The sequence below is a fragment of the Oncorhynchus kisutch genome, linkage group LG5 (assembly GCF_002021735.2).
Source record: "Oncorhynchus kisutch isolate 150728-3 linkage group LG5, Okis_V2, whole genome shotgun sequence".
Lineage (NCBI taxonomy): Eukaryota > Metazoa > Chordata > Actinopteri > Salmoniformes > Salmonidae > Oncorhynchus > Oncorhynchus kisutch.
Window position 1 is genome coordinate 36,094,021 of NC_034178.2, and position 13,564 is coordinate 36,107,584.

A 13,564-nucleotide genomic window follows, 5' to 3' on the forward strand; every position below is an offset into this window, starting at 1 on the left:
GAGGAAATTGACCTCAGAGACAAACAGAGCCCCCTGTTTTAGAGATCATCCATCTAGTTGATTTATACTTGATCCCAGTCAGGGCAGTAGCTACATATGAAAACACAGAGGTCGGAACATCATTCTGTCATTTTTTTTTGTTGTCAAAGTCTTAACTTCATGTTCAGAGTTAGAATAGTAGAATACATTTTACAGAATTTGGCAACCTTTTATTGACTATATGGAGAATCTCCACAATCTCCGCAATCAGCAGTAGAAACAATAACAAAGTGACTCCCTGCCCCCTTCGGTAAAAAGTGTATGGACTGATCATCCATGATATCAAAAGTATAGTTTTAACCATGTTTGAGGCTATATAGTGTTTGTTTACTTTGTTTAAAAAATATATAGGAGTAAAACAAGCTTATATTTAAGGTTCTGAAGGGGTATGACAATGAGGCATTAAGTTATATTATTGAAGAATCATTGGGTACATACAGAGGTGTCATGCCCATCGGGTCATGTCACCCCTCAGATTTGTACTGTTTACACATTTTTAATTCAAATACTGTAAATGTATATATAGTTGTTGTTGCTCTGCAATACTACTAGCCAACTAGCAATTTTATGAAGATGGGTTTAGCTATCCCAGATAGGTTCTCAATCTCCCAGCCTCATAACTAGGTATCAAGAAGCCATTTCAAGTCATCAATTAAGTTGGACGAGCTAGCTTGTCTAACTACCTTAGCTGGCATGCCTGCTGGCAAGGTTGGTAGACTTGAGAAAAGCAAGCAATTTTTAAATGTAGACCTACATAATAAAACTCATATTCCTTTCAACCTTTTACCCATAATTTAGCAGAGATGCAAAGAAACATGTCAATTCTTTAAAAAGCTCAAGAAATATGCAGAAAAATATACATATTTTAAAAATATGTTTAAGCATAATGATTATGGCTCTAAATTGCAAGAAAAAAAGTTGTTTCAGGTGTTTGAAAAATGCTAAAATTGTCCAATTTATGGATGGGGGCCAAGCCCCAACTCAGGACCATTCCCCAACCATCCTCACATACTTTGTGCCCCCTCTGATTTTTGGGGCACATTACACCCCTGTGTACATGTCATTAATTTATAAATCCCAAAATAGATGTAGTAACTGCTGATTGCTTCTTTAAGCAGCAATTCTGACAGTTATTTTTTTGAATACGTCGCACACCATTACTAAACTCAGATTATGAGCAAATGATTACAAAGAAACATTAGTACTGGATGGGGTGAGCTAATGTACAGACTACAAAATGTCTGAGATTATGGTGTGCAATTACAACACAATGGTGTTCATCAAAGCATATGCTTATGAAAGGAAATATAGTATTTGCCTTAATTGTTCAATAAAGGTCTGCTATATATATATACACACACACCATACCATAGGCTATACAGAAGTAGCGTATAGTATAATGTTTTCTTTCAAATACGATGTTCATTATGACAAGCATTTTATAATCGATTAATAAGCACAATCTGTATGATACCTGCATACATTTTTGAAGAATAAAATAAATGCCTATAATGAGCCAACTGTCCTAGCCCAAATGTAGACTATCACTCCCCTTTTGGTTTCTGTTGTCATGTGTAGTCTACTACACTACCAACATTGACAAAACAAGTTAAGAGCTATTTTTAGAAATAGAAACGGATATTTGAAAAGAAAATACAGATGAGTCACTGAACCTTGGGGCCTAATATTTGGTCACTTTCCTGCGTAATCGAGACCGTAGTTGACAACTTATTGTAGGCCATTGTTTACTACCCCGAAGCGGTCTGAGGTGCATCAGAGCGGTTACAACCGTAGTGAATTAAGCAGGACATACTTGAGATTGAATACCTTCCTGATAGCGTCGACGGCCTCGGGAATCATTAGACGATATTCCCGTTCAGTGCCTCGACCGAGAGCAGCCTCACGGGTGTTGGAAGGTAATTTGACATCTGTCCACATGGTGTCGTTATTCACACAACGTTGGACGAAGCAATTAATAAACCATGCATTAAAATACCAGAATAATTTTCACGGATACACCCTCTGGTCCTGTCAAACTTATTAAGAACACATTTAATGTATGTCATTGTTTATAGCCTATGTTCAGCACAGTAGCTCTAATTTAGCTCTAATTTATCATGTGATTAAAACAGGTGCTGCCAATCATGGCCAGGTGGATGACACTCTCCAGACAGCCGTAAGGAGATGCTTTTTGACTCAAAGAAATACCAAAAAGTAAGTTTGCGATTTACATATGTCCCTGACATTCAAATAATTAATTGAAGACTTCTCAATAGTAGGCCTAATATAGCAGGTACTTGGTGTGCACTGATTGAATAGAATGGACATGGTCCTGAGTTTGACATTGTATATCATGAAATGTGTGTTATTGTGCAGATTAAATCTGCACACAACCATAATACACATTGCACACATTCTAATGTACAGTAGCCTAGGTTGTTGAGCTTTGACGATTCCTGACCTAGGCTAAGATGTACTCTTAAGGAGCCCAAGGTTACCATTACTCCTTAAAGTCCAAGAACCTTAGGTTCTTTTCAGAGGTAGACTGGCTCTAGCAGCCAAATACTCCATCTAAACATGAATTGAATCTCAGTTTCATCATGGTTCTAGAAATATAAAGCCTGTTACTTTCATATCACATTGAAATAATTTCACAAATGCAGAAAACACACTTACTGTATGTACACTATTTTAACCGGCTTCTTGACAGTTGGTCCCTCTGCACTGAGACATGGGGATATGGACTTGTGGGAACACTAACCCTATAAAGGTGTATAATTGAACGTTTTCTTTTTTGAAAATGATTTCTTGCTGATATGAAAGATAAGGTCCCTATGCTTCCAAAACTGTACCGCAAGCGATGTGCGTTAATGTTCAGACCGAGCGTTGGAGCTCTTAACAAAACTCCCTCGTACAGAAGACGCCTTCGTCCAATGACACTTAAGTGTAACGTAATGGAACTGAGAGTCATGATCAAGGGCTAGTCCTGACCATGGCACTTGACCTATTTTGACCCAGTGCAAGACGGCTGAGGTGGTAACTTGGTACTGTGAGGTTGTGACCCGAGTTACCCTAGCTGTATAACTGAGTCAGGGTTTATAGTGAAGATAATCCTGCCACTGTGTTTAATAATGTGCCTCTGGCTTGTGTAATGAGGTGTGTGTTGTAACAGCACAACATAAACAGCAGGACATTGTCATGTCAATGAACTTAAGCATTTTATCACACTCTCCTGCACTCCTCTCTGTCCCTAATCCATTTAGGTACTTTTATTATTTGGCTGAGCGTACATGGCCAGGTGTGTGTGTTTTTGACTTGAGATGCAGTTGAATTGTCTTTTCATTTCAGTGTGTATGTTTGTTCTAAATGTTCTTGTGGTCGAGTGTGCTTGTGAATGCTCTGTATTGTTGTGAGGAATTGCTGTGTGTAAAAGCTAGACGGTCACAGACAGTGTGTGAAATAACTGGCAAGAGAGAGCAAATTGTGAAAGAGTCCAGTAATTTCTCACCAAACTAAAGGACTGCAGGAGGTCTTGACACTGTGTTCTGTAAAATGTCTCTTCAGTCCCTCAACACGTGAAAGCCAAGGCGGTCCCTCCATCCCCAGTGACCCTGAGGTTTCATTGGACCACACCAGACATGAGGTCAAAGGACAAGTGTGTACATCAGTGGCTGCCCCAAAAACGCCACTGCTAGTGTGCGCTGCTATTCTCGGGTGGAGATGACCCATTTTTAGCTCAGATCTGATCAGACTCAATAATGAGGGGTTTGAAGATGATCTGTGATTGAATTGATGGTTTTGTTTTCTCACACCTCAGTTTGAGTCAGATGAATCCTGTCTACATACTTTGCATCTTTTTGATTTACCACAGTTGAAATACGACCCATAGAGTCTACACAATAACATCTAGAGCTACATCTGACCTGGGCTTTGCAAAGTGTGTGGTGTGATGAAGTTGAAAGTGCAGGGCACTCCCTATGATGTATAATTCAATTGATGTGTCAGTGTTCTGTCAGATGTCGTCATTCTAAGGTGACGAGGCTGTTGCCAGGAGTCCGTGCAGGTGGCCATCTGATGCAAGACAATGAGTGACGTGTGTGTGATACATTGGTCAGATAACAACACCAAGGTTGTGGGCCTACTGATGGACTCATATCAGTTGGCCTATTACTCTTGGCATCTAGTGATTTACAGGGCTGGGATTTGTCATGTTTCTATTTTTGGAAACTTTATAGCGTGACTTTATAGTGTTAACCTATACCACAGTTTCACTTACTCACTGTGTGTCTTAGACTGTGGTAATCAAGTTTGATCAGATAAAATGCTTTGGGGCTATATCAGAGGACAGACCCACACGGTGTCGATTTAAGAAGTGGCTTCTGCTCTTTTTATTGGCAAGGCCAGCTGTATCAGCCCTGTGTTTAAGTGCATGGGAATTCACTCATTCACGTCAAAGTTTCAAGCATAAAGTAGAAAGACCGAATAGAAAATAGAAGTGACACACATCAGATTGCAGGGTATTACAGTTATAGGGGCAAGGGGCGGGATAGTGGGAGGGTGTAGAGTTGCTCAATATAAATGACTGCATACAGTCGACAGATTAGAACAAAGGTGAAAGAACAAGTGATGCAAGAGGGAGAGGGAGCAAAAAAGAGACGACAGGGAGAAATCAAGGATCCATCGATTTAGTGATTTAGATATTGGACCTTTGTTTCATAGAGACGGGAGAGCAAGCCAAAGAAGGTAACCCAAACTCAATACAGACCAGAGATTTAGTGGCACAACTTTCCTTTTTTTGCTCTGTTTTCTGTCACATTTTTAGGAATGAATGTTTCAGGAGTTAATTAGCAAAGTGTATTTCTTTTGTAGAATTACTTTACATAAATTTTATAAAACTGTTTTCATTCAGGACAGATGGGTAATAATCGCGAGACCATTACAGTATAATGAAGTGCTAGCTGTGGTGAACTACATTATGGTAGCTGACATCTCGAGTATCTGCTGTAGCCTACACATGTGACCCAACATATTGTCTGTTAGTGAGCTGTCAAGGGTTGCCTTTTCTCTCCAGCAATATTACTGTTTGGAGCTGTAGTCATGGCTTGCTTGTGTGTTCATGTCGGTCATGTTTCTACCATACGAAATACTTTTTGGTAAAAAATAATTCCACCAGTGCCATGTTCAGTCAGTGTGGTGATAGCCTCACCTGTTGGTGATATGTTGTAACTGCAGCAATAAAGACTACATTGGTGAATCCTCAGACGCGGTTAGCTGAGGATCCAAAGGATGGATTATGCCATGAAGTCCCTCAGTCTCCTGTCCCCTGCCTCACTCTCCAAGTAAGAGCCTGATTCCGCAGCACTAAGGGGATGTGCCCTATTGGTTATCATAAGACTGCTTTCAGTAATGTTTAATGGGTTTTTCTTTTTACATCGTAGGACATAAGTCATCGAGTCAAAGTTAGCATCGTTTTCCAATAGATTTGACATAATTTGACTATGTGTATGTATCTCCACCAGGTGTGTGACAGCCAGTGTATCAGCCAGTGCCTCCATGACCCAGCAGCTTCTTGTCGGGACTCCTCGACCTAAGCCCTTCCGGGTCACCAGTGCTGACCGCAGCATTAAGAAGGGAATCATGGCTGATGGGCTACGAGACCTACTCAACAAAGTGAGGAGAAGAGGGAGGGATGAAGCGGGTGCTTGAGGGAGGACTACAAGTTCAAATAAAAATTATTTCACCTTTTATTTAACCAGGTAGGCCAGTTGAGAACAAGTTCTCATTTACGACCTGGCCAAGATAAAGGAAAGCAGTGCGACAAAAACAACAGAGTTACACATGGGATAAACAAATGTACAGTCAATAACACAATAGAAAAATCTGTATACAGTGTGTGCAAATGAAGTAAGGAGGTAAAGGCAATAAATAGGCCAATAGTGGGGAAGTAATTACAATTTAGCAATTTACACTGGAGTGATAGATGTGCAGATGAGGATGTGCAATAGAAATACCGGTGGGCAAAAGTGCAGAAAAACAAATATGGGGATGAGGCAGGTAGATGTTTGGATGGGCTATTTACAGACGCAGCGATCGGTAAGCTGCTCTAACAGCTGATGCTTAAAGTTAGTGAGGGAGATATAGTGGGGCAAAAAAGTATTTAGTCAGCCACCAATTGTGCAAGTTCTCCCACTTAAAAAGATGATCGAGGCCTGTAATTTTCATCATAGGTACACTTCAACTATGACAGACAAAATGAGAAGAAAAAAAATCCAGGAAATCACATTGTAGGATTTTTTATGAATTTATTTGCAAATTATGGTGGAAAATAAGTATTTGGTCACCTACAAACAAGCAAGATTTCTGGCTCTCACAGACCTGTAACTTCTTCTTTAAGAGGCTCCTCTGTCCTCCACTCGTTACCTGTATTAATGGCACCTGTTTGAACTTGTTATCAGTATAAAAGACACCTGTCTACAACCTCAAACAGTCACACTCTAAACTCCACTATGGCCAAGACCAAAGAGCTGTCAAAGGACACCAGAAACAAAATTGTAGACCTGCACCAGGCTGGGAAGACTGAATCTGCAATAGGTAAGCAGCTTGGTTTGAAGAAATCAACTGTGGGAGCAATATTAGGAAATGGAAGACATACAAGACCCCTGATAATCTCCCTCGATCTGGGGCTCCACGCAAGATCTCTCCCCGTGGGGTCAAAATGATCACAAGAACGGTGAGCAAAAATCACAGAACCACACGGGAGGACCTAGTGAATGACCTGCAGAGAGCTGGGACCAAAGTAACAAAGCCTACCATCAGTAACACACTACGCCGCCAGGGACTCAAATCCTGCAGTGCCAGACGTGTCCCGCTGCTTAAGCCAGTACATGTCCAGGCCCGTCTGAAGTTTGCTAGAGAGCATTAGGATGATCCAGAAGAAGATTGGGAGAATGGTTTCATCTGACCATATGACAAAATATAACTTTTTGGTAAAAACTCAAGTTGTTGTTTTTGGAGGACAAAGAATGCTGAGTTGCATCCAAAGAACACCATACCTACTGTGACGCATGGGGGTGGAAACATCATGCTTTGGGGCTATTTTCTGCAAAGGGACCAGGACGACTGATCCGTGTAAAGGAAAGAATGAATGGGGCCATGTATCGTGAGATTTTGAGTGAAAACCTCCCATCAGCAAGGGCATTGAAGATGAAACGTGGCTGGGTCTTTCAGCATGACAATGATTCTAAACACACCGCCCGGGCAACGAAAGAGTGGCTTTGTAAGAATCATTTCAAGGTCCTGCAGTGGCCTAGCCAGTCTCCAGATCTCAACCCCATAGAAAATCTTTGGAGGGAGTTGAAAGTCCGTGTTGCCCAGCAACAGCCCCAAAACATCACTGCTCTAGAGGAGATCTGCATGGAGGAATGGGCCAAAATACAAGCAACAGTGTGTGAAAACCTTGTGAAGACTTACAGAAAACGTTTGACCTCTGTCATTGCCAACAAAGGGTATATAACAAAGTATTGAGAAACTTTTGTTATTGACCAAATACTTATTTTCCTCCATAATTTGCAAATAAATTCATTAAAAATACTACAATGTGATTTTCTGGATTTTTTTCTCATTTTGTCTGTCATAGTTGAAGTGTACCTATGATGAAAATTACAGGCCTCATCTTTTTAAGTGGGAGAACTTGCACAATTGGTGGCTGACTAAATACTTTTTTGCCCCACAGTATAAGTCTCTAACTTCAGTGAGTGTGAATGAGAGAAGAGTGGTGTATGAGTGAGGGAGTCTGGTTCCATACTCTACTCATTTATGGCATCATAAATTCAATCCAGTCAACAATGTGACTCAGATGGATAAAGGAATGAACGGATGGGTGAGTCACAGGCTTTCAAAGGGAAGCAGAAAGAACTAATGGTTTTCCTCAAATGCTTGCATGCTCACATGCACGTACTGACAATTGTCTCTGTTGTTCTGGTTCTCCAACTGTGACACTTACTGCTGTCTTACGCATGTCTTTGAAAAGTTTAACTTAATGATAATACATGATATTGAGACTTTTCAGGAACTTATCTCCTCAGTAGAGATATGCAATCTTTTTAAACTCGCCATTTGTATTATTCACTGTAGAAATCTATGACACGCAAGAGAATGGAGTGGCTAAGTAACTACTTTTGAGAGTGGGAATGATTCTGTAGTCCCTAATGACTACAGAATCCCTTCATCCAGGCTAATGGGTAGTTTGTTCCCTCTCAGGCCATGGACTCTCTGCACGTGTCCTGCGTCAGTGCCTTGGTGCTGGATGAAGACGGGACGGGGGTAGATACGGAGGAGTTCTTCCTGACCCTGCAGGACAACGCTGTCCTCATGGTCCTGGAAAAGGGGCAGAAGTGGACACTTCCACAGGTTGGTAGGGTGACATATGCATGACCTTCTTACCAGAGTCCACTGGGTGGCGCATTTACACAGGGTCACTCTGGTAGAATGGTGAACAGGCTTCACTTCTGTGTATTATCATCATCAGTGCCAACGTGTTCTCAGATGAAGATGCAGTTGTATAGCCTGCCTTTTTAGATAAGATGGGATGAACAAGAAAATCTACTCCCATATTGTATATGAATGACCTGAACTTTTGGGATTGAATATAGAGTAAGCATATTCAGAAATGATTCCATTCAGATAAACGCAAAAGCATTCTTATTCTGGGGGAAGAGTTGAGTGAAAGCATATCTGACATGTATGGCAAATCATAACCCCCTCGTGTAGTTACCTCACACTTTTGGCCACAATTAAAGCACAATTTGAGTCAGAGTTGATGGGTTTTTGTTTGTCCAAAGCAGGTAATTTCCATATTCATTAAATGATGTTCTGCCACCTGAATGGCATCACCCTGTGTGTTTACTTGGCTCCTGTCATGCTGAGCGTGTCTCATTAACATAATACAATTTCCTCTCCTGTTGTCCTTCCACTGTTCCGAATGAATGAATCTGTATTCCAATGCTTGTTACCTTCCTTTGCAGATGACTGGAGCTCTTGGATGGAGAGTGTAGGGGGGGGGGGGGCGGGCTAGCTAGTATTGCGTTCATCCATCTTAGTTTGACAGACACTAAGTGTCAGAGGTTATATATGCAGTTTTCCTTCACACTCAATTTGAGTTTCCCATAAATAAACTGTAGGAGACTCGACTTAATTTGTGTTAACTGGGGAAAATTGATTTGGGTCTTGTTTCTCCTCCCTCATATCCCTCCCTCTTTCTCCACCTTTTGGCTCCCAGAACACTCATCCCCGAATTCAAAATGAGCTCAAACACCAGCGCAGAAAAGATGTGGCTAGAATAACCTTTGACCTATACAAGAACAACCCTCAGGATTTCATTGGCTGTCTGAATGTGAAGGCCACGCTGTATGGAACCTACTCTGTGTCCTACGATGTGCGCTGCTACGCTGCCAAGAAGATGCTGAAGTGAGTAATCTCTCTGTGTGTTGATGTGGGTGCTTAAAGGTGAGTTTGTAAGATTTAGGAGGAGGTTGAGTTGATACAGTGCCTTCAGAAAGTATTCGAACCCCTTGAAATTTATCACATTTGGTTGGATTTAATTGTCATTTTTTGTCAACTATCTACACAAAATACTCTTATTTCAAAGTAGAAGAAAAATTCTAACATTTTACATTTTTTGATGGAAAAAAAATATATAGAGCTTGATTTAGATAAGTATTCAACCCTCTGAGTCAATGACAGGAGGCTGCTGAGGGGAGAACAGCTCATAATAATGGCCGGAACAGAGCAAATGGAATGGCATCAAACACATGGTTTCCATGTATTTGATACCATTGCACTGATTCCAATACAGCTGAATACAGCTGTAAATCTTTTGGGGTAAGTCTCTAAGCGCTTTGCACACCAGGATTATACAATATTCTACCGTTATTCTTTTAAAAATTCTTCAAGCTCTGTCCTGTTGGCTGTTGACCATTGCTAGACAGCCATTTTCAAGTCTTGCCATAGATTTTCATGCCGATCTGTTGGAAAGTTGAATGTTTTGCCTTAGCATTTTGCCTGTGCTTAACCTTATTAAGTTTATTTTTATCCTAAAAGACTCCCTTGTCCTTGCCGATGATAAGGATACCCATAACATGATGCAGCCACCACCATGTTTGAAAATATGAGTGATACTCAGTGATTTGTTGTATTGGATTTGCCCCGAACATAACGCTTTGTATTCAGGACAAAAAGTTCAGTTCTTTGCCACATTTTTTTCAGTTTTACTTTAGTGCCTTATTGGATGCATGTTTTGGACAGGATGCATATTTTGGACAGGATGCATGATTTGGAATATTTGTATTCTGTACAGGCTTCATTCTATACAGGCTTCCTTCTTAGTATTGTGGAGTAACTACATCTTCAGTTTTCTCCTGTCACAGCTATTAAACTCTGTAACTGTTTTAAAATCACCATTGGCCTCATGGTCAAATCCCTGAGTGGTTTCCTTCCTGTCTGGCAACTGAGTTAGAAAGGGCACCTGTATCTTTGTAGTGACTGGGTGTAATGATACACATCCAACATGTAATTAATAACTTCACCATTCTCAAAGGGATATTCAGTCTTTAAAAAAACAAAAAAAACATCTACCAATATTTGCCCTTCTTTGCAAACAATTGGAAAACATCCCTGGTCTTTGGTTGAATCTGTACTAGAAAGTCCCTGTTTGACTGAGGGACCTTACAATTATCTGTATGTGTTGGATACAGACATGGGGTAGTCATCCAAAAATCATGTTGAACACTATATTATTGCCCACAGTGAGTCCATGCAACATAAGTGACTTGTTAAGCACATTTTTACTCCTGAATTTATTTAGGCTTGCCACAACAAACGGCTTGAATACTTATTGACTCAAGACATTATAGCTTTACTTTTTTTTATTAATTTGTAAACATTTATAAAAATATTTCAAAAATCTACTTTGGCATTATGGGATGTTGTGTGTAGATCAGTGACAAAAAAAATGAAAATTTAGGCTGTAACACAACAAAATGTGGAAAAAGTTCAGGGGTGTGAATGCTTTCTGAAGGCGCTTGTATGTTCAGATACATTTAGGTTATGTCATAAGTGCTGAGAGCTGCTGATTTTCGGCTTTAGCTGAGCGGTTGTGACAACGAGGATTTAAATTGTGCAGAATCAACAAATAACAGGTTTCTAGATGAAATTTTCTATTCCTATTTTTTTCTTTGAAAAGTCACTGGAGAGAATGAAACTTGTATCTCAACTAGGAGAGAGAGATTAGGGAGATGCAGGTTCCAGCCCTGCCCTGTCGGAGTTTCCCTATCTCCCTGACTATGCTCATATTATATCTGTCTGATCACTATCTACAGTACAGGCATTGACATAGGGTTGCAAAGGTGCCGGGAATTAACCAATGTTACCGGAATCTTCTGTAATTTTGGTGATTAACAGATCATCCATCTATGGTAACTTTGTTAATATATATTTGAAAAATGTATTCATATACAGTACCAGTCTAAATTTCGGACACACCTACTCAATCCTTTCCTACATTGTAGAATAATAGTGAAGACATCAAAATAATGAATGGAGAAAAAAAAATCTGCATTGACTGACTCATGTCTTAATAATGATGGACTGTCAATTCTCTTTGGTTATTTTAGCTGTTATTGCCATAATATGGACTTGGTCTTTTACCAAATAGGGTTATCTTCTGTATATCACCCCTATCTTGTCACAATACAACTGATTGGCTCAAACGCATTAAGAAGGAAAGAAATTCCACAAATTACATTTTAACAAGGCACACCTGTTAATTGAAATGCATTCCAGGTGACTACCTCATGAAGGTGGTTGAGAGAATGCCAAGAGTGTGCAAAGCTGTCATCAAGGCAAAGGGTGGCTACTTTGAAAAATATAAAATATATTTTGATTTCTGTAACACTTTTGGTTACTACATGATTCTATATGTGTTATTTCATAGTTTTGATGTGTTCACTAGTATTCTACAATGTAGAAAATATAAAAAATACAGAAACCTACTAATTCAAGGGTTTATGTCAACTTTTGATTGGTACTGTATATATTTTTTTTATATGTCTGTGTTAATATTGTTGATGAGTTTCTAGTGGATAGACTATGGTTCTAGAGAAAATAACAATGGCATTATTTTCAATTAACTCTGAAACTCTTCCAACTATTGGCTTCTTTCACAACTGACAGCAGTTTGGCAGTTGTGAAAGAAACCAGAAATACATAGACATTGTAAAATGAATCTATATGTATTTCATGCTGAAACCCTCATTTTATTGAACCTTTATTTAACTAGGCAAGTCAGTTTAAACACCAATGGTATTCACTATTTTGATGGTTTAGATTTATGATAATGTTTTACAGGTTTGCTATTCTATTTTTAAAATCATCTTATTTTATTATTTCATATATTTTACTTGTGATAAGGCCACACCGAGGGCCGGAGATAATTACAGGTACCCGTAATAATCTGAAGTATTCAAAAAGGCAACTAAATGGATTCTGATAATGTTCCCCCTCTGGTAGTTTACTGGAAAACTCCAAAAGTTTCCAGTAAGAACCTCCTTTCTCAACTCTTGTCTGACATATTTTTCCCTGTTCTTGTAGGGAGGCTCTGAGATGGACCCTGTTCTCCATGCAGGCCACAGGCCATGTCCTCCTGGGCTCCTCCTGCTACATCGAGCAGCTCCTGGATGAGGATGACCGGGCAGACCTGAGCCTGCCACCACTGCCACAGGATGGAAAGATCAAACAACTACAGAGCATCCTGATGGGCAAGACTGCTGTGGTGGGCAAGACTGCTGTGGTGGGCAAGACTGCTGTGGTGGGCAAGACTGCTGTGGTGGGCAAGACTGCTGTGGTGGGCAAGACTGCTGTGGTGGGCAAGACGGCTGTGGTGGGCAAGACGGCTGTGTGATCTATCTCAATACTATGAACATACATCCTTCCCTTCTCCCTTCCTTGAAGTAATCACCCATCTAAATCGATTTTACAGGTGAAAGGGAATGCTATACTGCATAGCTTGCACCTGTCCAGTCATGGCTGATTTAGTAATCACTTCATGGAAAGAAATAATGGACTGTCAGGATATTCAAACAGGGCTCTGCTCAGAGAGACACTCTAAAAGAGGCTGTTTGCTAAAATGGACTGTTTGCTATAAGGAATGGGTACTGGCAAACTGCAGGACCAATACGACGGCACAGTGCTGCATCACTCTGATGTTATGGTTACAGTGGCAGGTACACACCTTTTGGTTAGTTCACTCCTCTCGGTTGACTTTAGGGGCAGCAAATGCTGTGTTGTCCTACATTTTGGCTATGATCACTTGCACTTTGTTACATTTGTCTGTCTATATGGCTTGCAACACTCCACAAGCGAATGCACTTTTCTATTGCAGTGACTGCTGCTGATCTGTATCTTCAACTGATAGAAGGCACTTGGCTTTTTTTCATATTAATAAGCATGAATAAATTACAAGAATATTAAC

General features: G+C 40.2%; 1 protein-coding gene across 4 annotated transcripts; it reads left to right on the forward strand.

Moving 5' to 3' along the window:
- The first annotated feature begins 2,145 nt into the window (after positions 1-2,145).
- cidec (cell death inducing DFFA like effector c) lies at positions 2,146-13,563 on the forward strand. 4 transcript variants are annotated; one of them, XM_031824986.1, is made up of 7 exons: positions 2,146-2,253; positions 5,301-5,378; positions 5,559-5,709; positions 8,299-8,448; positions 9,317-9,504; positions 12,685-12,865; positions 12,902-13,563. In XM_031824986.1, the coding sequence occupies exons 2-7, from the start codon at positions 5,326-5,328 to the stop codon at positions 12,992-12,994; spliced, it is 816 nt and encodes a 271-aa protein (XP_031680846.1). In that variant the 5' UTR covers positions 2,146-2,253; positions 5,301-5,325; the 3' UTR covers positions 12,995-13,563. The 4 variants fall into 4 exon arrangements, with proteins under 4 accessions (XP_031680846.1, XP_020338788.1, XP_020338787.1 ...); XM_020483199.2 differs by having other exon boundaries at positions 12,685-13,563; XM_020483198.2 differs by lacking the exon at positions 2,146-2,253 and adding an exon at positions 4,640-4,782 and having other exon boundaries at positions 5,272-5,378; positions 12,685-13,563.
- Position 13,564: the final 1 nt, after the last annotated feature.

Excerpts from the sequence above, each read along its gene's own strand:
- cidec (XM_020483199.2), top strand. The coding sequence starts at position 5,326 with ATGGATTATGCCATGAAGTCCCTCAGTCTCCTGTCCCCTGCCTCACTC. Across the intron at positions 5,710-8,298 it reads TACGAGACCTACTCAACAAA|GCCATGGACTCTCTGCACGT; the intron begins GTGAGGAGAAGA and ends GTTCCCTCTCAG. Across the intron at positions 9,505-12,684 it reads GCTGCCAAGAAGATGCTGAA|GGAGGCTCTGAGATGGACCC; the intron begins GTGAGTAATCTC and ends CTGTTCTTGTAG.